We start from the raw sequence: 20,956 nt of genomic DNA on the forward strand, positions 1-20,956 counted from the left end.
ATGAATAAATAAAGAAACTGTGGTATACATACACAATGGAATATTACTCAGCATTAAAAGAGAATGCATTTTGCAGGTAAATGGATTCAGTTGGGGAATATCATGCTAAGTGAAATAAGCCAATCCCCCCAAAAATTCAAAGGCCGAATGTTTTCTCTGATATGTGGATGCTGATCCATAATGGGGGTAGGGGAGCATGGGAGGAATGGAGTAACTTTAGATAGGGTGGAGGGGAAGGGAGGGGGCAAGGGGGTAGAAAAGATGGTGAAATGAGATGGACATCATTACCCTAAGTACATGTATGAAGACACGAATGGTCTGACTCTACTTTGTGTACAACCAGAGACATGAAAAATTGTGTCCTATATGTGTACTATGAATTGAAATGCATTCTGATGTCATGTATAACAAACTAGAATAAATAAATAAATTTAATATAAAAAAGAATCCATAAAAAAAAAAAAAGAACGTTCAGCCCTTGTCACTCCTCCATTCACTGCCTCTTCATTTCACAAGCCTTAGAGTCCCAGAGAAAGTGCTTGCTTATATGGGAGTTCAGGAAACAGGATGCTTTCTGAAAAGGCAAAGCTTCCAGTTTTCTCTTTCTACTTGCCTCTAAATACAGGTCCCTGGCACCACCAGGCAGGTTCAGAGAAGTGAACCCAAGTCTCAACATTAGAAGGGAAAGTGCCATCCCAAAAGATCCTGTCTGGCTCTCTATATTTCTAATGGAGAGGACATTTTTGCTTTCCTCACTCAACACTCAAGGGTATAAATTTTTGGAATTTTTGTTTTTCACCATTTAGAAAATGAGCTGTGTGGGTCTGATATCTGACCCTGGAACCCTGGGTGGACTTCCCAAGGATTCTTGTGCCCAACTGGGTACCTGGGAAGGGACAATGCAGAGGCTACGTGTTTCCATGACTTAGCCATGCAAGATAAACAACAAATGACCAGGTAGTTACAAAGAAACTATGAGAACAGGCACAAATGCTGCTCTAAGGCAATGAGGTGAGCTCTAAAATGCACCCTAATAAAGCTGGGAGGATGGGGTATGGTTGGGGAGGCAGTATTGCAGAACCTGCTTTGTTGGGAGCCTTCAGAGCATGCTGCCAGTTCTATCTGTTCCCTTCTTTCCTTTGTTCCACTGGCTCAGCTTACATCACAGCTCTCCAAGAGTGCCCTGACAGGAAAACTCTTCTGACTCTGTTCTATAGGTGGCATACCTCAGATTGCCAGGCAATTGTTACTAAGCACCATCATTTGCAAAAGTGCTTTCAGCACAGGATGGTGGCAGGGATAGATGCTCAGCCTTTGGCAAAGTCTTATTCTAGTCCACTGACTTCTGAGCAAGCCCCACGTGTCCCAGCCTACCTCCTGGGCCCAGAGAAATACACATCCCAAAATCAAGTGATGATGTCTCTACCCCAACTGCCCATCAGAAAATCACAGCCTCAGATCATCAGCCCCAGATCTGGAACTCCCTCCTTCCTGCCTTCTTCCCTCTTCCTACAATGAGGGATTGTTTTCTGTGGCTCCCATGGCCTGGACTTCAGCTCTGATTAGCTGCAGATTTGAGAGATTGTGGAATGGGTCAGGCCTTTCATAACTTTCCAGCATAAGCCCCAATTTCTGTACCTATTTTAGCAACTATATGTGGAGATAAGGAGGATAACTACAATAGGCCCTCTGAGATTCCCCAAATCCCCGACTGAATCAAAGCTACCAAAGGGTAGGGATCATACTCTTAATCAAATTTAACTCAAACTTGCTCTGGGGTAGGAAGTAGGGATGCTAATCTACCTTGTTCCCCTTTTTAGTGTCAGCCGTAAGCATAGAAACTGGCATCTATAAATAACCATGTAATGCCAGGTCTCATGCTGAGTGTTTTCATCTCCAACATTTGATAACACAAATGTATGATCAATTGAATGTATTTAACTCACTCTCTTGGAGCCCAGTATTTCATCAATTTCTTCTACTTCCTTATCTCTTTTTCAGGAACCAGGTGACATTCATAGTAAAGCACTTGCAGGTAAAGTGGTACTTTGTTTTGCTAGCCCAGAACCAACTACTCAGCTTTGTAACTAACAGCTCACTTGGATGCCTCTAAAACACAATTGGGGCTTCAGGTGTAGTTCAGTGGTAGAACACTTCCCTAGGTTTGCTTCTCATACACTACCAGTGCGTGGGCATGTGCACGAGCGTGCCCGCACACACACACACACACATACAACTGGCCTAAGAACAAACTTCTGAATTTAGATCTCATCCCTCATACCCAACCCTGTCCTCTGCCTGCTTTCCTTCATGCCTTTCATGTATATTAGACATTCAGACCAAAACTCTGGAAGCCCTCTAACTCCTCTCTTTCTCAAAACTCTTCACAACCAACCCTTTAGCAATTCTTTTGGCTCTACTTTCAGAACACATTCAGAAGGTAAGCACTTTTTACCACTTTTATTTCCTTCCCAACATAGGAGAAAATTACTTAAACATTTACCCTTTTGTTTCAGCAATCCTACTTCTAGGAAACAATCTCATAGACACACTGACAAAATTACAAAATAATGTGTGCCACATTCTTCACTGTAGTGTTATTTGTAAGAGCAAAAGACTGGACACAGTTCAATGTCCATGGATAAACCACGGCATGTCCACATTGTGAAACCCTGTGCAGATGCAAAAAAAGGATCAGGAGGAGTTCTATATTCTTCCAGAGGGTGATCTTCAAATGATATTATATTATAGCTGGGAACAGTGGTACATGACTGTATCCCAGGGACTCCAAAGTCTGAAGCGGGGGACTACAAGTTCAAGGACAGCCTCAGAACTTAAAAAGACCCTGTATTAAACTAAAAATAAATAAATAAAAAGGTCTGAGGTAAAGCGCCAGTTGGTAAAGCACCCCCGGGTTCCATTCCAGTACTAGGTGGGGGAAATGTGAAGAAAAAAAGCAACATATAGGGATTTGGGTGTACTCAGTAATATAGCAATTGCTTGGCATGCAAAATTTAAAAAGAAGTGGTATGGGCTGGGTGCGGTGGCACATGCCTGTAATCCCATCAGCTAGGGAGACTGGGACAGGAGAATCATGAGTTCAAAGCCAGCCTCAGCAATGGCAAGGCACTAAGCAACTCAAGGAGATTCTGTCTCTAAATAAAATACAAAATAGGGCTGGGGATGTGGCTCAGTGGCTGAGTGCCCCTGAGTTCAATCCCCAGTACCAAAAAAAAAAAAGAAGAAGAAGAAGAAGTGGTACCCAAAGATGTTCTAACACTGAGTTATATCCACAGACCCTTTTAATTATTTATTTATTTAGGTACCAGGAATTGAACTCAAAGGCACTTAACCACTGACCAACATCCCCAACCTTTCTTTATATTTTATTTAGAGACACGGTCTCCCTAAGTTACTTAGGGCCTCACTAAGTTGCTGAGGCTGGCTTTGAACCTATGATCATCTGCCTCAGCCTCCTGAGCCATTGAAATTACAGGCTTGCACCACCAAGCTGGGTCCTTTTTAAATTTTTATATTTTGTCTTGTGAGATTGTTTCTTGGGCTAAATTGCTGGTCTCAAACTTCCAATCCTCCTGCCTCAGTCTCCCTAGTCTGGATTACAGATTTGCCTTCATATCCAATATAAAAATGTTTATTAGGGAAGGAGGAGAATAGGTAGAAGGAACTAGGCTTTTCTTTGGAATCACATGAAAGATTTATATGATTTTTAAAATTAAATCAAAAAGAAAAAATATGGTAGATGGTATTGTTGTTCTTTATTCTTTACTTTCCATGGATTCTGCCTTTGCCAAATGATTCTGCAGTTCTTCCAAATAGAGTTATAGTATATTTTCCAACTATAGCAAACTGTATTTTCCAAAAATGGTCTCAGAAAAATTTCCAATTCCACATGCTCTTTTTTTTATTACTCTTTTTTTAGTTGTTGATGGACATTTATTTTATTTATACATGGTGCTGAGAATCGAACCCAGTGCCTCACGCATGCTAGGCAAGTGCGCTACCACTGAGCCACAGCCCCAGCCCCCTATATGCTCTTAAAGAACCTAGGTACTCTGCTGGGCATGATGGCTCATGACTGAAATCCAGCAACTCAAGAGACTGAAGCAGGAGAATTGCAAGTTCAAAAACAGCCTCAGCGCTGGTGCTGGGGCTCAGTCGTAGAGCACCTATATTGCACATGTAAGGCACTGGGTTCAATTCTCAGTACCACGTAAAAAAAATAAATAAATGGAGATATTATGTCCATCTACAACTAAAAAATATATTTAAAAAACAAAAAAACCAACCTCAGCAACTTAGCAAGATCCTGTCTCAAAAATAATATTAAAAAGGGCGGGGGATATAGCACAGAGGTAGAGCACCCCTGGGTTCGATCCCCAGTACACTCACACACACCCCAAAACAAAAAACAAATCTGGGGACTAGGGTTGTGGCTCAGTGGCAGAGCGCTCGTCTAGCATGTATGAGGCCCTGGGTTCAATCCTCAGCACCACATAAAAATAAAATAAAGTGGGGCTAGGGATGTGGCTCAAGCGGTAGCACGCTCACCTGGCATGCGTGCGGCCCGGGTTCGATCCTCAGCACCACATACAAAGATGTTGTTGTCCACCGATAACTAAAAAATAAAATATTAAAAATTCTCTCTCTTTCTCTCTCTCTCTCTCTCTCTCTCTCTCTCTCTCTCTCTCTCTCTCCCCTTCTCTCTAAAAAAAATAAATAAAATAAAATAAAGGTATTGTGTCCAACTACAACTCAAAAATAAAATTTAAAAAAAAATTTAAAAAATATGGATGCTGTCAATTAAGAAATGGAGTTTAGGGCTGGGGTTGTGGCTCAGTGGTAGAATGCTTGCCTAGCACGTTCGAGGCCCTAGGTTCGATCCTCAGCACTACATAAAAATAAACAAAATAAAACAATTGTGTTTAACTAAAAAACAAATGTTAAAAAAAAAAAGAAATGGAGTTCATATCTCTTTCTCTTAAAACTGAGCAATACTTTGTGACTGTCTTAATGAGTAAAACATGCCAGAAGTGATACTGCATGCCTTTTTTTTTTTAATGCCTTCATTTTATTTATTTATTTTTATTTTTATGTGATGCTGAGGATTGAACCTAGGGCCGCACATACGCGAGGCAAGCACTTTGCCACTGAGCCACAACCCCAGCCCCGATACTGCATGTCTTTTAAGACTAGATCATAAAAGGCAGTAAAGTCCTCAACAAGCCCCACTTCACTACTGGAACCATGTCATGAGGAAGCCCAAACCAACTCACATTGAAAGAACACAGAGAAAAGCATTGAGGTTCCAGTATCAACTAGGATCAACTGTCAGACAATAAATGATGAGCCTTCAGAAGAGTCTAGTTTCTAGTCCTCTGTCTTCCAGTGGAAGCTCCAGATAGAGTGAAGCAAAATAAGCTATTCCCATTGTGCCCTGACTGAATCCCTGAACTACAGAATGTGTGACCAAAATAATGGTTACTTTCCACCACCAAGTTTTAGGGTAATTTGTTACAAAGCCCTAGTAATGTATATTTAAATATACAGATGTGCACATATTATACTCTATATTACATTATACTATATATAATACAAATATTATATTCTATATATTGCATTTTATATCTATACTCATATATATATATATATACACACACACACACATATATATATATATATGTATATGTATATTAGAATAAAGCCAATAGGTAATAATGCCAGTGTCTTAAGGTCTTAAGACCTTTAAAAACTGAAGGGTTTTTTTGTTTGTTTGTTTGTTTGTTTTTTAAGTTTAAGAGATGAGATGGAGAAATTAAATCAAAGAACTTAAAAATACCCCCACCTTGACTTTGGGCTTAACCATAAATTGCTCTGACTGAAAGAAAGTTAACAGATGCTTCAGAATATCAGAGGCTTGAAATGTGCTCATGTGATTATCTTGTGTCTGTTATCACTATAGTAAGAACATGCTGCAGTTAGCTTGCTGTCCAGGGAAGATAAGAGGCATACAGAGCAGACCCAGATTTGACTGCAGCCTGAAGCCTAACTTGAATTAATGAATTCTCACCAGCATACAGATGGATGAGTGATAATAAAAAATTGTTTTATGAAGTCATTGAGTTTGGGCTGATTTATTGTGTAGTAATATGGTAGCAATAGACAACTGATAGAAAAACCAATCCTTACAGGGCTGGAGTTGTGGCTCAGTGGTAGAGCACTTGCCTAGCACATCAGAGGCCCTGGGTTCAATCCTCAGCACCACATTAAAGGTATTGTGTCCAACTACAACTAAAAAAATAAATATTAAAAAAAGGAAAGAAAACCAATCCTCACATATTGAACACAAACTGAAAAAAAAAGGCCTTCACTTTATCTCCTATTAATGGCATAACCACACAGGGAAGAATCATTTAAAATAACTCTGAAACACAGAACTATCCCTGGAAAGATATAACCTATGGACCAAAGAAACCACAAGGAAATCTTAAACTACAATTACTAATATTATCATTAATAAAAATATCTATATTGTGATTTTGAAATACATATGTATTTAAATATACAGACATACATATATATGCTATCTATGGTCACATATATGTATTAGAATAAAGTCAATAGGTAATAATGCTGGTGTTTTAAGACCTTCAAGTTTTTTTGTTTTAATTTTTTATTTTTTAGTTGTAGTTGGACACAATCCTTTTATTTATTTTATATGGTGCTGAGGATCATTCTACCACTGAGACACAACCCCAGCCCCAAGACCTTCAAGTTTAAGACCTTTAAGACCTTTGAATTTTCTTGGGAGGAGTGGCACATGCCTGTAACCCAAGAAACTCAAGGCGGGAGGATTGCAAATTTGAGACCAGCCTCAGCAATTTAGTGATACCTTGTCTAAAAATAAAAAATAAAAAGGTCTGGGATGTAGCTCAGTAGTAAAGTGCCCTGGATTCAACCCCCAGTACCAAAAAAAGAACTGAGTTTTGTTGTGGTGGTGGTTTTGTTTGTTTTCTAGTGTAAGAGAAGGGATGGAGAAATTAAATCAAAGAACATAAATTAAAAACCTAGTCTATGGGATAATCCCTTATAAATCTACTTGGAAATACCAGCATTAAACTCTAAGATATATAGAAAGATAGACAGATACTCATATCACATCTACACAATAAAAGACCTAGAGGATATGTTACCCCAATGGCAGTAAGCATTACTCATGCTCTGATTTTAGTCTCCAAATACCATTTCCCCTTAAAAGTAAACAGCGTTTCTTGGGCAAATGGTCAACTTCTGGTCTGGGTTAGGAATTATATAAGATAATGCTGAGATATCCATTGTATCAAAAAGCAAAAAGGTTATTTAAGAACTATAGCAGAAGCATGTCAAAACAATGCAGGAACCAACCTGAAGGGGTTATCACTGGCCAAAGATAGGGTAATTTGTATATCAAAAATATAATGACTTCAGAAGATGACTGTATACCAAATATGCTAAATCCATGTGTTTATAATGATAACAATGCTCATTATTCTAAAATAGAAGCGTTTATCCTGTGTTTTTTAAAAAAGTTATAGTTTTATATGGATAGAATAGAATGCCTTTATTTTATTATTATTTATTAATTTGTTTAAATTAATTAATTAATTTTTATGTGGTGCTGGGGATGGAACCCAATGCCTCAAACATGCTAGGCAAGCGCTCTGCCACTGAATGACAGCCCCAGTTATATCCTATGTTTTTATTTGAACTGAATTTCAGACTAATCAAATGGTTGATAATATAAAATTTTCTTTATAGAAAATCAGCTAATTGTGCAACCCCTAATTAAATAATGGGTCTAGCTAAAGATCATCAGTGAATGATAAAACCACCAGGCAAAAGTTGACAGGAAATTTATAATGGATAAGATCACTGATACAAACTGATTGATCTTTTCATCACTGAAATGGGAAAAGTAGACATTCGTCTTCTTCCTGGGATGTGATAGGAAGAACATGATACTCCCAATAAAATATTTTTGCCAGAAAGATTGAACCAGAATCTATTCTGATTAAGATCTCATTACCACTTCATAGGAAATATGAGAAGACAAGAAACAAAACAAAATCAGAAAGAAGTGCTCAGCCAAAACCCAAATAGAAGATAGTTTTAGGACAAATGTTCTGTTTTCTTTACCAAATAAATGGCATTTTTCAAAAAAAAAAAAAAAAGCAACAAGGAGGGGGACTGTTAGAGTAAGAGAATTAGAGACACATCAACAAAATGCAATGTGTATACCTTGTTTGGATCTTAATTTGAACAACTTACTCTAAAAAATCCTTTTTGAGACAAAAGGAAAATTGAACATGGACTAGGTATTGGGTCACATTAAGAAATTACAGTTAACTCTGTTGGTTATGATAATGTCACTGGATGAAACTTAAAACATCTTTTTAACTATTAGAAGTACATCATAAAGTATTTATGAGTGAAATGATACGTTTAGATTCTGAATGAAAATATTCCAGCCAAAGAAATGTTGGAAGAATATAGATGAAACAAAATTTCCAAAACACTGATCATTGTTGAGGTTGGGTAATGGGTTCACAGGAGGGAGTTCATCATAATATCCTTTCTCTTTCTATATGTGTTTGAAATTTTTGACTAAAGAGCACCTTCTGTTCCTGGGAACATCTACTCCTTGGTGCTACAAAGGTTAGTGTGCCCTAAAGAGAGACCATCATGATACGGCCCATCAGGAAAAGACAGACCTGCACAGGGGTTTCCTCTGCCATGCACAGGGCACCATGATTAGGGTGCAAGGGGTGGTTGCCTATCCAATCCAGACTTGGTTATCTACTTTCCTTAGCTGACATAACTCCAAACCTGAGCTGACAAGGCCCTGACCTCAAAACTCCAACATTGACCATTCAATTTCAAATGCAGGGATTCAGAAAGTGGACTCACAGGGCCATAGAAAGGAGAGAAAGTCTTACAGTATGATTCCTAAAACAAGCACACTGCCTTAGTTTTTACCTCCAGTTCATGGAACATGGGATCCAAACAATCTCCCTAGGTTACAAAGGATATCCAAATATAATCACAGAATACAGAGTAAGACCCATGCAGATCCCCACAGATTCACACCTGGGCTGTAAAAGTCCAGGATGCAAGGCATTCAGTGTTCATGCAGAAATGCCCAACATGGGGCTGGACAAGTAGAAGAAGCTGCCATAGATCTCTCAGAAAGGAAGATCTTTTCATGCTGCATGAAGGCCCCTTGTCCTTTAGACTATGTCACTCATAGCCCATGTAAAATGTTGAGCTCTGGGCCCTGTTCTCTAAGACTCCCTGTTCTCGGAGTACTAACAGCCTTGGACAGGGCATGGTATATGGACAAGGGTCCCGGAGGCACATCATAGCCACAGAAGTTGGAGATGTCAATTTAGAGAAGACTGGGTTTGAGGAAGCAACTACATAATTCCCAACAGTGGAATCATTTCTTTGGGCAAGACAAAATGTTGCTGACTATTGAGTGTGCACACCAAGGCAGAGTTCCAGCATGGGTAGAGTGTGAGAACAGGTATTATGGCATCCTTTAAGGATTGGATTAAATGCTCAAAATAGAAAAAAAACAAAGCAAACCCATAACTTTCTGAAGCCAAATTATGCTCTTAAAGGAAGCAGGCACATACACTGAAACTTGACTTTATAGGAGACAGGGCCTGAGCCCACAGAACCCACAGAGTGGCAAAAACTGCAGAGCACTCTCTTTTCTCTATTAATGAAAAAGTCCCAATTGCCCAACTTCCCAACTGAAAGGCACAGAACAAATGTCTCTTTCAGGCTAGTGCTCTCCATGCCCTGCCTTCCCCACCACAAAACTTTGGCCAAATTTAGCTCCCCTGGAAATGGGCTCACTGTTGCTGCCAGAGCGCATGAAGGATGTGGGTGGAACAATACTCAGAAGACAAGCAGCAGAGCACCACCAGAAACAGCAGGTCCTGCAGGCCTCCTTTGAAGTCTTGCTGGTTGGCCAGCCAACCCTGCACAAGGAGGCCAACAGCTTTTCAAGAATCCTTGACTACCAGAAGCAACCCACAGGCAGAGTGCGAGCTAGCCCCTCTCCTGTCTCCAGGCTTGATTGTCAGGTTGTCTTATCCATTCTGAAAAATCTCTGGTCACAGTGGACAAGCAGCCCTCTTCATTTACAGCTGCTTCAAACATACCTAACTGGTACATGTTGTAATTTTGACTTGTGACCTTGACCTTGTTTTCTAAATTCAAAGAAGCTAAAAAACAGTAGAAAGCATAGTCTTTCCTTTTTACTCTTACAGGAATTATTTGGAGATTATCTAGTTAAATTTTTCATTTTAGAAATGGAAAAAAAAATGAAGACTTAGGATCTAGGGGCACAATTTAGTGGCAGAGGTCTTGCCTAGTATGTGCAATGCCCTGAGTTAAATCCCCAGTACCATACACACGCACATACAAAAAAAAAAAAAAACGACCTATCCAACATGAATAGCAGTTTGATTAAAACCTGAATTTCTGACCACCATTCAGGATGCTGCCACAATTCCTCATTCCAACCTTTGTCCAAATGTCCTACTTTCTGATCTCTTTCCCATCCTCACAGCCCTACTTAACCTCTTGCTAAATTTTCCATCTTATCTGAGCAGGAGGTGAGGAAATGATACAGTTCTCCAGCTGTGCTCAATGTGTGGCATTTTGGTTTGCTGAAGTCTGCTAGTTGGCTGTTCTTCTAAATCTCTCATCTTAGGCCTTTGGAGTTCCCAACAGAATAAGTTAATGTTGTGAATGTGTTTTGTAAGCTGTAAAGCACTATATAAATATATGTTCTACTATTTTAGGATATGAAATAATACAAACCCTTTAAATAATGCTCTCATATATCATACCTCTGTGAGACAAAGAGAAGACAGGAGCAAATCCTAACTAAGGAAAAAAAGGTTGACTGTAAAGATCTAGACAAGTGCTTCTTTCTTTCCCCCAAAACCATAAGTCCCATGAGGGCAGAGCCCATTTTGTGCTCCTTCCTTAGTTTCTCATTTTATCCAGGAACAGGCTCATCAGAAGGTTTCCTAAATACATGGATAAACTTCCATTTAAAAGTCCTACTTCTGGGCTGGGGCTAGGGCTCAGCGGTAGTGCACTTGCCTGGCATGTGTGAGGCACTGGATTCAATTCTCACCACCACGTAAAATAAATAAAGGTCTATCAACAACTAAAAAAAAAAAAAAATTTTTAAAAAGTCCCTCTTCTAAGTAGACTATAACTGTAAAAATATACACAACCTCCTCATACAAAAAGTACAGGAGAAGAGAGTGTGAAGATGTTGGTCAAGGATTCAAACTTTCATTTAGATGGTAGGAATAAATTCAAGAGATCTACTGTACAACATGTTGACTACAGTTAATAACAAGGTACTATGTTCTTAAAAATAATTGAGTATAGATTTCAACTATTTTCACCACAAAAAGATATGTAATGTAATGAATATGTTTGTTAGTTTGATTTTGCCATTCCACAATTATACTTTAAACATCATGGTGTATTGCAATAAACATACACAATTAAAAAAATTTAGTTGCAGTACCTTTATTTTATTTATTTTTATGTGGTGCTGAGGTTCAAACCCAGTGCCTCACACATGCTAAGCAAGTGCTCTACCACTGAACTAGAATACTAGCCCCAAAATATACAAATTTTATTTGTCAAATTTATTTATTTGTTTATTTGTTTTGTGACACCAGGAATTGAATCCAGGGATATTCTACCACAGAACTATATCCCTGGCCCTTTTTATTTCTATTTGAGACAAGTTTTCTCTAAGTTGCTGAAGTTGACCTCAAATCTACAATCCTCCTGCCTCAGCCTCCCAAGTTGCTGGGATTATAAGTGTGCACCACCACACTCAGATTTGTCAATTTTAAAAAATGAGTTAAATTTTAAGAATTTAAGACCAGGCACAGTGACACATACCAGTAATTCCAGCACCTTGGGAAGTTGAAGCAGGAGGATCCCAAGTTTGAAGCCAGCCTCAGCAACTTACCAAGCCCCTAAGCAATTTAGCAAGACCCTGTCTCTAAATAAAATTTTAAAAGGGCTGGGGATGTGGTGTGGCTCACTGGTGCCTCTGGGTTCAATTCCTGGCACAAAAAAAAAAAAAAAAAAAAAAAAAAAAAAATTTCTAAGTGCAGGTAACAAGGGTAATAGGAATGTAATGGTATGCCTGTTGGAAAATTTCCTTACCCTCCCTTTCTTCCAAGGCACTGGGTTCAATTCTCACCATAAGGGTTCTCCCAGTATCCTTGGGTAACTCAACTCCCTCCTTGAGCCAGTGCCCCTGGAGAGCTCTGGCTCCTCTGGAAACAGGAGGCAGTCTCAGGTAGGATCAGGTGAGGTGATCCCTATATAACAAGGTGGTAGGGCTCTTTGATCTCCTCAACACTTGGAACCAAGTCACAGAAGCCAACCTCTCTATTTAACCTCAGGAAAATCTCTTCTTCACTTTTGAGCCTGACAACAGCTCTGCCTACTTCAGGAGCAGCCAGGCTTCTCCAGGCAGTTCTGGATCTGAACCCAGGGGACCTATAAGTTTCCAATGTGCCTCTATGTGACCTTCTTTTTTTAATTTTTTTTTAAGTTGTAGATGGACACAGTACCTTCATTTTATTTACTTATTTATATATGGTGCTGAGGATCGAACCCAGTGCCTCACGCATACTAGGCAAGCACTCTACTACTGAGCCACAATCCCAGCCCCTCTATGTGACATTCTTATTAGAAAGAAATGGGATATCAAATAAGAGGCTCTCTTCAGAATATTAGGTGCCCTTAGCAAATAAGGGGAAAGAGAGATCAGAGAAGTCCTGCGAGCAGCCTGGGGCCCAAGGCAGAGCACAGATGAGTTAGGGAACACGCTCACCAGTCCTACCCCACAGGCTCAGTTGACCAGAACCTAAGAATAAGACAAACTGTCAGAGAATGCCAGGGGCCAACAGACACCCCATCCACCAGAGGTCCAATCTGAAAGGTAGAAAACAGAGAGGGTAGGACACCAGAATTTCATTTCTGCTACCACAGGCAGAGGACCATAGACCAGGTTCCAATTCATTCTTCAACTATGGCCAACTTCATCACTTTATTGGTTGACAGAGATGGCAAAAGGCTTTGCAGGAAAGGTACTTGGGTGAGTCCTATTAATACAGTATCTATACCAGCATGACACACCCCAGCACCAAGTGAAGCAGGAGTAGGGCAGGAATCCACAGCTATATTGCTTTCCAAGTCCCAGTTTAGCAGGAAGGCCTCACATCCTAAAGTGACACTTAGTCCTTGCTGTAGGAATGCAGGTCTCAGCCACCATTTTTCACCATTTAATAAGTTAGTTATCAGGAAGGAAGAACAAGTAAGTCCAGGACAGATGGGGCTTGTAGGAACTTCAAGGCCTGACAAGTAGAGTAAGAAATAAAACACCTAATATCTATGATGAAACAGTCATCACAGTAATGGTAGTAATAGCAGTTTTATCAGTCTACCTACACAGTCAGCACCAACTTAATAGAACATAGCCTACAGTATCCAAGAACAGATTCCCCTCAAGTAGCTCACACACAGCAGGGTCTGGCCCTTCCCAACCCTCACAAGAGGAAAGGGCCCCATTCAGAAATGCAAGACAGGTGAGAAGGGGAAGATTTATTAAAGTACTCCAATACTATCTTCTAGCAGAATCCTACTCACATATACAGAGAGGGATGACATGTTCTAGGAGCTCCTAAAAGCTTTGCCTCAGAACCAGCTGGGCATGGTGGCACACACCTGTAATCCCAGCTGCTCAGGAGGCTGAGGCAGGAGGATCGAAAGTTCAAAGCCAGCCTCAGCAACTTAGTGAGACCCTAAGTAACCTAGTGAGACACTGTCTCAACATAAAAAATAAAAGGGGTTGGGGAAAGGCTAGGGTTGTAGCTCAGTGGTAGAGCGCTTGCCTAGCACATGTGAGGCACTGGGTTCAATTCTCAGCACCACATATAAATAAATAAATAAATAAATAAATGCCTATCAACAACTAAAAAAATATTTAAGAAATTTTTTTTAAGGACTGGAGAAGTGACTCAGTGGATAAACGCCTCTGGATTCAATCCCTAGTAAAGAAATACGGGCTTCATTGTAGAGTATTTGCCTAGCATGTGTGAGACATTGGGCTCAATCCTGAGTACCACAAAAAGGATAATAACAATAATAATAATGATAATGATGATGTGAATCAAATAGCTTCTAATTCCTAGTTTTCAGGAAAAATATGGACAGAGAAACATCACAGGGATGCAATCAGCACAGTCCAGATTAAAAGAAACTGTTCTGTAGGTTTTTTGGGTTGGTTGGTTTGTTTGTTTGCTTTGTACTTTCTCTCTTTTTGTGTAATAGGAATTGAATCCAAGGGTGCTTTACCACTGAACTACATCCCAGCCCTGTTTTATTTTTATTTTTATTTTAAAATTTAAGACAGGGTCTCATTAAGTTGTTGAACCTATAATCTCCTGCCTCAGCCTCCTGAATTTCTGGCATTACATACATATACTACCATGTCAACTGACATAGTTTTCTAAGACACAAATTTCAAGGTTTAAATAGAGATGTATCAGGCAAATGCATTGCAATTAAAAAAAACTCACTATAAAAATAAGACATTTTTCTATGTCATAAGACACAGAAACACAGAAAAATGGAAACAGGACTGAATATTTGCTGAGATTAAGAAGAAATTGTTGGGGGCTGGGATTGTGGTTCAGTGGTAGAGTGCTCGCTTAGTACGGGCGGGACCTGGATTTGATTCTCAGCATCACATAATAAAGGCATTGTGTTGTGTCCATCTACAAAAAAAAAAAAAAAAAAAAAAATTCTCTCTCTCTCTCTCTCCTTTAAAAAAAAGAAGGAATTGTTGTGTACAACCAGTGACTTGAAAATTTGTGCTCTATATGTGTAATGTGAAATGAATTGCTTCTGCCATCATGTGTAACAAATTAGAATAAATAAACAATTTAATAAAGAAAAAAGAAGAAGAAGAAGAGATTTTTGGCCTGGGGATGAAGCTCAGAGGAAAGCACTTGCCTAGTATGCATGAGGCCCTGGGTTCCATTCCAAAAAGAAGAAATTAGTAACTATTTAAATGTAATTATGATATTGTGGTTATGTTTTTATAAAGCCCTTTTTTCTTAGAAATACTGATGATGAAATGTTGGGATGTCTGGAATTTGCTTCTGTGGCAAGTGGGGGGTGAGGGAGATAGATAAAATTTGATTTGCCTTGAGTTCATGATAGCTGTGGCTAAGCAATGGGAACATAGGAGTTTATTAGACTATTCTTTTATGTAAGTTTGAAATATTCCATAGTAAATACATAAAGAGAGATAGATATTTATATATACACACATATATAAACACATACATATATCTCCTCTCCCTTCCTAGTCTCTCCATTATAATTTTTTTTTTTAATCAACAGCATCTTATCAGTCATACTAATGCTGAGAACAACTATTTTACCAAAGCTACCCCTTCAAGAAATGCAAAAATGGGGTTGGGGTTATAGCTCAGTTGGTAGAGTGCTTGCCTTGTAGGCACAAGGCCCTGGGTTCAATACACACACACACACACACACACACACACACACACACACAATATATATATAAATGGCTGGGTGAGCAGGCACATGCCTACAATCTCAGCTATTCAGGAGGCTGAGTCAAGACAATCACAAGTTTGGGGCCAGCTTGGATAACTTAGTGAGACCCTATCTCAAAATAAAATTTTAAAAAGGGTTGGGGATATATCTCAGTGGTAGATTGCTTGCCTTGCATGCATAAGGCCCTGGGTTCAATCCCTGCTACCAAGATGTGTAGAGGAAGGAAGAGGGAAAAAAATGCAAAAGTGGTTGGATTGGGCTAAAATTTTAACATCACGACCACTCAAATGTGAAATCACTTTAGTGTATGTCATGCCCTCCCTGAAAACCCAGCCACTGTGGTCAAACAAGATCTCTAAATGATAAAGGATCTTTTTTCACAAACCCTGAATTGGGTCTTTTCTTTCTTTCTTTTTTTTTTTTTTTCAGTTGTAGATGAGCACAATACCTTTATTTATTTCTCTTTATGTGTGCTGAGGATGGAACCCAGGGTCTCACACATGTTAGGCGAGCAATGTACCGCTGAGCCACAACCTCAGCCCTCTTTTCATTCTTTACAAATTCATCCCATATTTTTCTAGAGCCTGACAGTTATCTGATAAAGCAATAAAGACAATCCCATACCAAAGACAACATGTCTGATAAATCCATTTTGAGGAAGGAACTTTTGGTGTGGTTCTCAGAGCAGCCTTGCCCACCTTCCAGCAAATGACCAGATTCTCTGTGCCCAGCTGACTTTGGTTCAACATGTCTCCATGGCATACAGTCTAGAACTGAGTCAATCATAATGGGCAATGAGGGAAAAATGGTTCTACCTGGCTTTGCCCCAACTCTTTCCCAGCCTCCTGCACTCAGTCTCATTTTCTATTCATTATTCCTGCCAGTGTACCACACTTCTTATCTAATTTCTCTCTATTTCTACCTCTGCTAACCCTAGGTCTCTCCCTCTCTTGAAGCCTAGCTCTGCCTCTCCACTCTTCCTACTTGACAATCCTTCTGTAAGAACTGCCTATTTAGGGCTGGGGTTGTGGCTCAGTGGTAGAGCACTTGCCTAGCATGTGTGAGGCACTGGGTCTGATTCTCAGCATATAAATAAATGAATAAAATAAAGGTCCATCAACATTTTTAAAAATTTTTTCAAAAAAACCTGCCTATTTGAGCTGGGCACAGTGGTGCACACCTGTAATCCCAGCAGCTCAAGAGGCTGAGACAGGAGGATCACGAGTTCAAAGCCAGCCTCAGGGGGCTAGTGTTGTAGCTCAGCAGTAGATCCTGCGCCTAGTGCGTGTGAGGCCCTGGGCTCAATCCTCAGCACCACATAAAAATAAATAAAATAAAGGTATAAAAATTTTTTTAAAAGCCCGCTTCAGCAACTTAGTGAGGCACTAACAACTCAATGAGACCCTGTCTCTAAATAAAATACAAAATAGGGCTGGGGTTGTGGCTCAGTGGTTGAGTGCCCCTGAGTTCAAGCCCCAGGACCAAAAAACAACAACAACGAAAACTGCCTATTTGACATTTCTCAGACTCTAAGGTACCCACAGTCTCTCCCAGAGCTCTTCCACAATTTGGTTCTTCAAGAGCTACCTGATCAACAGATTCTGAGTGCTAGAGGATAGAGAAGTTACCATATATCCTTCCAGAACCTCCATGAAATGCTTGATCCTGATAGCTGGTAAACATTCCTTAGCTAATTGACTAGATCAATTTGCAGATGTCAAAACATATTCAAATCCACAGGACTGGTGTATACTATACAGACTGCCACTGGTCTATATTGCTCTTCAGTACATTTTGTTTTTTTAAAGAGAGAGAGAGAGAGAATTTTATATATATATATATATATATTTTTTTTTTTTTTCAGTTTTCGGCAGACACAACATCTTTGTTTGTATGTGGTGCTGAGGATTGAACCCAGGCCGCAAGCATGCCAGGCAAGCGTGCTATGGCTTGAGCCACATCCCCAGCCCTTCAGTAAATTTTTAAAAAGACACTTTCTGGGGTACAGATAAGGTTATATCTTGAACTGGTAACGTGTCATGGGTGTATGTATAGGTAAAATTCCATCAACTTGTGCACCCCACCATACATTAGGCACATCTCCATAAATAAATGAAGAAATGAATGAAAGATACCTCTTCCTCTAAGAGGATGCAGCCCACACCAGGGCATACAGCTTGAGAGTGAAACCTGAAACAGAGTTTAGCCTTCTCCTAATCTGGCACTCCTTGAGAAAAGTAGTCTATAAAACTGCAAGTATTGACCCTAAAACCAGAAACAGAAAGCCCTTCCTTTGGACCCCAGTGGCCAAAGCTCCCTATCATCCAAATGGGCTAAGGGGCAATACTATAGGTATGGTAGCATTGCTACTCATGGGGTTCAGATTAAGCTCTTCTGCAGCAAATGCTGGGGCCACCCCCTCACACAGCCAAGTCATCTCAGTATGAGGATGAAAAGACTAATTCAGCCTGGGATGACAAGATGTAATATGGCAGTAGGAAAGAACCAGGATTCAACTCCCTCAGAACCTCAGTTTTATTCCCTTCTGGGGTTAGAAAAATGATCACCCCTTTACCTGACCCTCTACCTACCTCCTTGAGCTTTCTGACTGATCCAAAATCTACAGTGTTGCTAGAAATAAATATGTGTCTGAGCCAATGCTCTTTCCTGAATGCCCAGAGGCATATGTCACAGAGATTTTTCCTCCAACAATGTTCAGCAGCATCTCAGAACAGAATATACTAAATTTGGTATCAGGTACCTGAGATGCTCTGGTGAGAGGAAGTAGCCATTCCTATACTGAGGGAAAGACAGACCATGGAGCTCAGCTGAGAGACTGGGATATGCCAAATATCAACTGGAAAAAGTAAATTCTGTCTCCTAAGGGTCCCCAGTCCTTAGCTTTGGTGACAAATAGCTAGTTTACCTCCTAAGCCTGATAGTCACGGGACCTTAGCACCACAGGCCCATGGTGAGCCTTGCCCACAGCCAGGTGAGAAATTGTGTGACTGTTAAATCTAGCAAGATTCTATGGTGCCCCTCACCCACAGCAATCTATGGATCTGCCCTGAAGCAGAATGCATAGATGGAGTAGAAATGAGACAATGGAAAGGAATATGAGCAGTATATATCTGCCTCTAAGCTGCCCAAATCTTTCCAAAATTTCATGTTTGGCTCTGCAACATCTGATAAACTACAAGCAGAGCATCCTGTCTGGTTTCCAAAAGAGAAATGGGAAATTCCTCACATAGAGAGCTCCCAGTAACAAGGTGTTTTTCCATTCAGCTGTAGAAGCTTTTCCTTGGAGGGAGAGCACTGAAGCTTGGGTAAGTCTCCCTCAAGCTAAAACCCAAACAGTAACTCAACATGCAGCAAGATGGACAGCATTTGCTGTGCTAAGAGCCATGTGCTATCCAGCTGCATTACTCTAACAGCTAATGTAAAATGGACAAATTCCACTTCTAAAAATGATGCTCACAGGCTGGCTTGGTTTGTGACAGGTTTCAGGCTACTAAGAGCCTTTCACCACTGTTAGTTGTCTAAGAACATAAAACACATAAGGAAATAAACATGTAAGAGACACGGTTGGGCAGCTGAAGAAGTAAAAATTATGCTCCCTCAGAATTTATGTGCTCCCACACAGAAAAGGCAAAAAAAAAACAAAAAAAAACATTAATCAGCAGCCTCATATAGACCAGAAACACCCCCCAAGGGGGAACTGCTACTCCCCAGAATTATTTGGTATAAAATAATGCCTTCCATTTTATCCTGCATAGATCTTAAGTAGTTTTCCAGAGTTTTCAGTCTACTGACTTATATATTGACATTCCATTCCACTGCATTCAATGCAACTTGATTGTTTTGCAGATTCTAGGTTGGCAAACACGTAAAACAAGCAGTCTCACAGTGTTTGATCAGATATGTTCTGTTTAAAGCATTCTATGTGGGTTTCAGCTTCCCCCCAATTGGTTTGAGGTGGCAACAAGAGCATAGCTGGTGCTAGAAAATTTAATAGCATTTCTGCTTCACCTAAAAGTAATTCACTAAGCCCTGGTGAAAGCACGTGACCCTGTTAGTATCGTTGGGCCTACTGGTGTCCAGTGGGCAATTTTTGTCTCCCCAAAAATGGTTACAGCCGCTAAATGCCTAAGGAAAGCATAAGACCAAGTTCATGGTCCAACTATTTCCATCTCTCTGCATTATTCGCAGTGACACTTATCTTCCCTGACAGCCACTCCCATTGTGCTCTTTCCTTGGCCCAACACAATGGACACATGCAGACACTGGCAGACAGCGAAGGCGTTTTCCATCTCACTGCTCCCCTGCTCGGAGGGACCAGGCTAAGGTTACATAAGCCCCTTCTGAGCGGTTGGGCCCTGGCGTCAGGGGGAAAAGAATTTGGGGTTCGTGACGAAGTAATGGTCTGCAGGACCCGACTGACCCTGGACTTGCCATCCTGCCTTGCCAAGGCGGACTGGCTAGAAATGAAGGGTCGCCTCCACCCAGCTCATGCCAATCTGACAGGGCTTAAAGTGCGGCCAGACGTCCAACCTTGCTGTCCACGGATCTTGGGATCCCAGGCCCCGGCCCCAGCCTCAGGCTCCAGCTCCCCGCCCCTAGGCCGCCAAGACGCGCACTCACCTGCCGGGGCCTGCGCCTGAAACCTGCAGTCCTGGGGTGGCCCGCGCAGTGCCCGACGTGGGGAGCTGTCCGCTGCCAGCTGGTGCTGAAGGCGGCTTCCCTGTACCGGGGCCCGGGCCAGGGCCTCCAGGCGGCAGCGGCCCGTCGCCAGCGCCACCCTCCAAGCTGGCCTCGTTGCCCATGGTGGGGAGGCGGACGGGCAGGGTCGGGGTCGCACTGCGCCCGGGCCGGTGGCTCCCGGGCCGTGCTCACACTCTAGACGCCGCCGCCGCCTCCGCCGCCATCTCCCAGCTCGGCTCGCGCTGCCGCCCGCCTCTGCGCATGCGCATGCCGCACACCACCTTCCCTCAACTACCGCCCCCCAACCCGCCGCGCCTCCAAACAAACGCGCGCTCCCGCCAGCCCGCGAAGAAGACTCGTGTCCACGCGCCAGCAGCGGGGTCGCGGGGAAGCCGCCGGGCGCCCGCGCATGCGCCCTCAGGGACAGACAGGTCGGGCGCGTGCCAACTGGAGCAGGGAGGGGGCTAGCAGCAATGTTGCATGAGACCTGTAAGACTTTATATTCACTGAAAATCGAATTGGGGGTACTCTCCTTTGGATAGCGTGAGGC

General features: G+C 41.2%; 1 protein-coding gene across 1 annotated transcript in view; it reads right to left on the bottom strand.

Annotated features, from left to right (window-relative positions):
• Window positions 1-20,528, bottom strand: part of Bsn (bassoon presynaptic cytomatrix protein) — a 98,077-nt gene extending 77,549 nt beyond the window's left edge. Inside the window, exons 1-2 of the mRNA XM_076868342.2 lie at window positions 20,347-20,528; window positions 18,273-18,288 (exon numbers count right to left, since the gene is read on the bottom strand). Of these exons, the coding sequence (XP_076724457.2) occupies window positions 18,273-18,288; window positions 20,347-20,528 (198 nt within the window). The remainder of the gene's footprint in view (window positions 1-18,272; window positions 18,289-20,346) is intronic.
• Between the last annotated feature and the right edge of the window lie 428 nt (window positions 20,529-20,956).

Source organism: Callospermophilus lateralis, chromosome 10 (genome assembly GCF_048772815.1).
Source record: "Callospermophilus lateralis isolate mCalLat2 chromosome 10, mCalLat2.hap1, whole genome shotgun sequence".
NCBI classification, from domain to species: Eukaryota; Metazoa; Chordata; class Mammalia; order Rodentia; family Sciuridae; genus Callospermophilus; species Callospermophilus lateralis.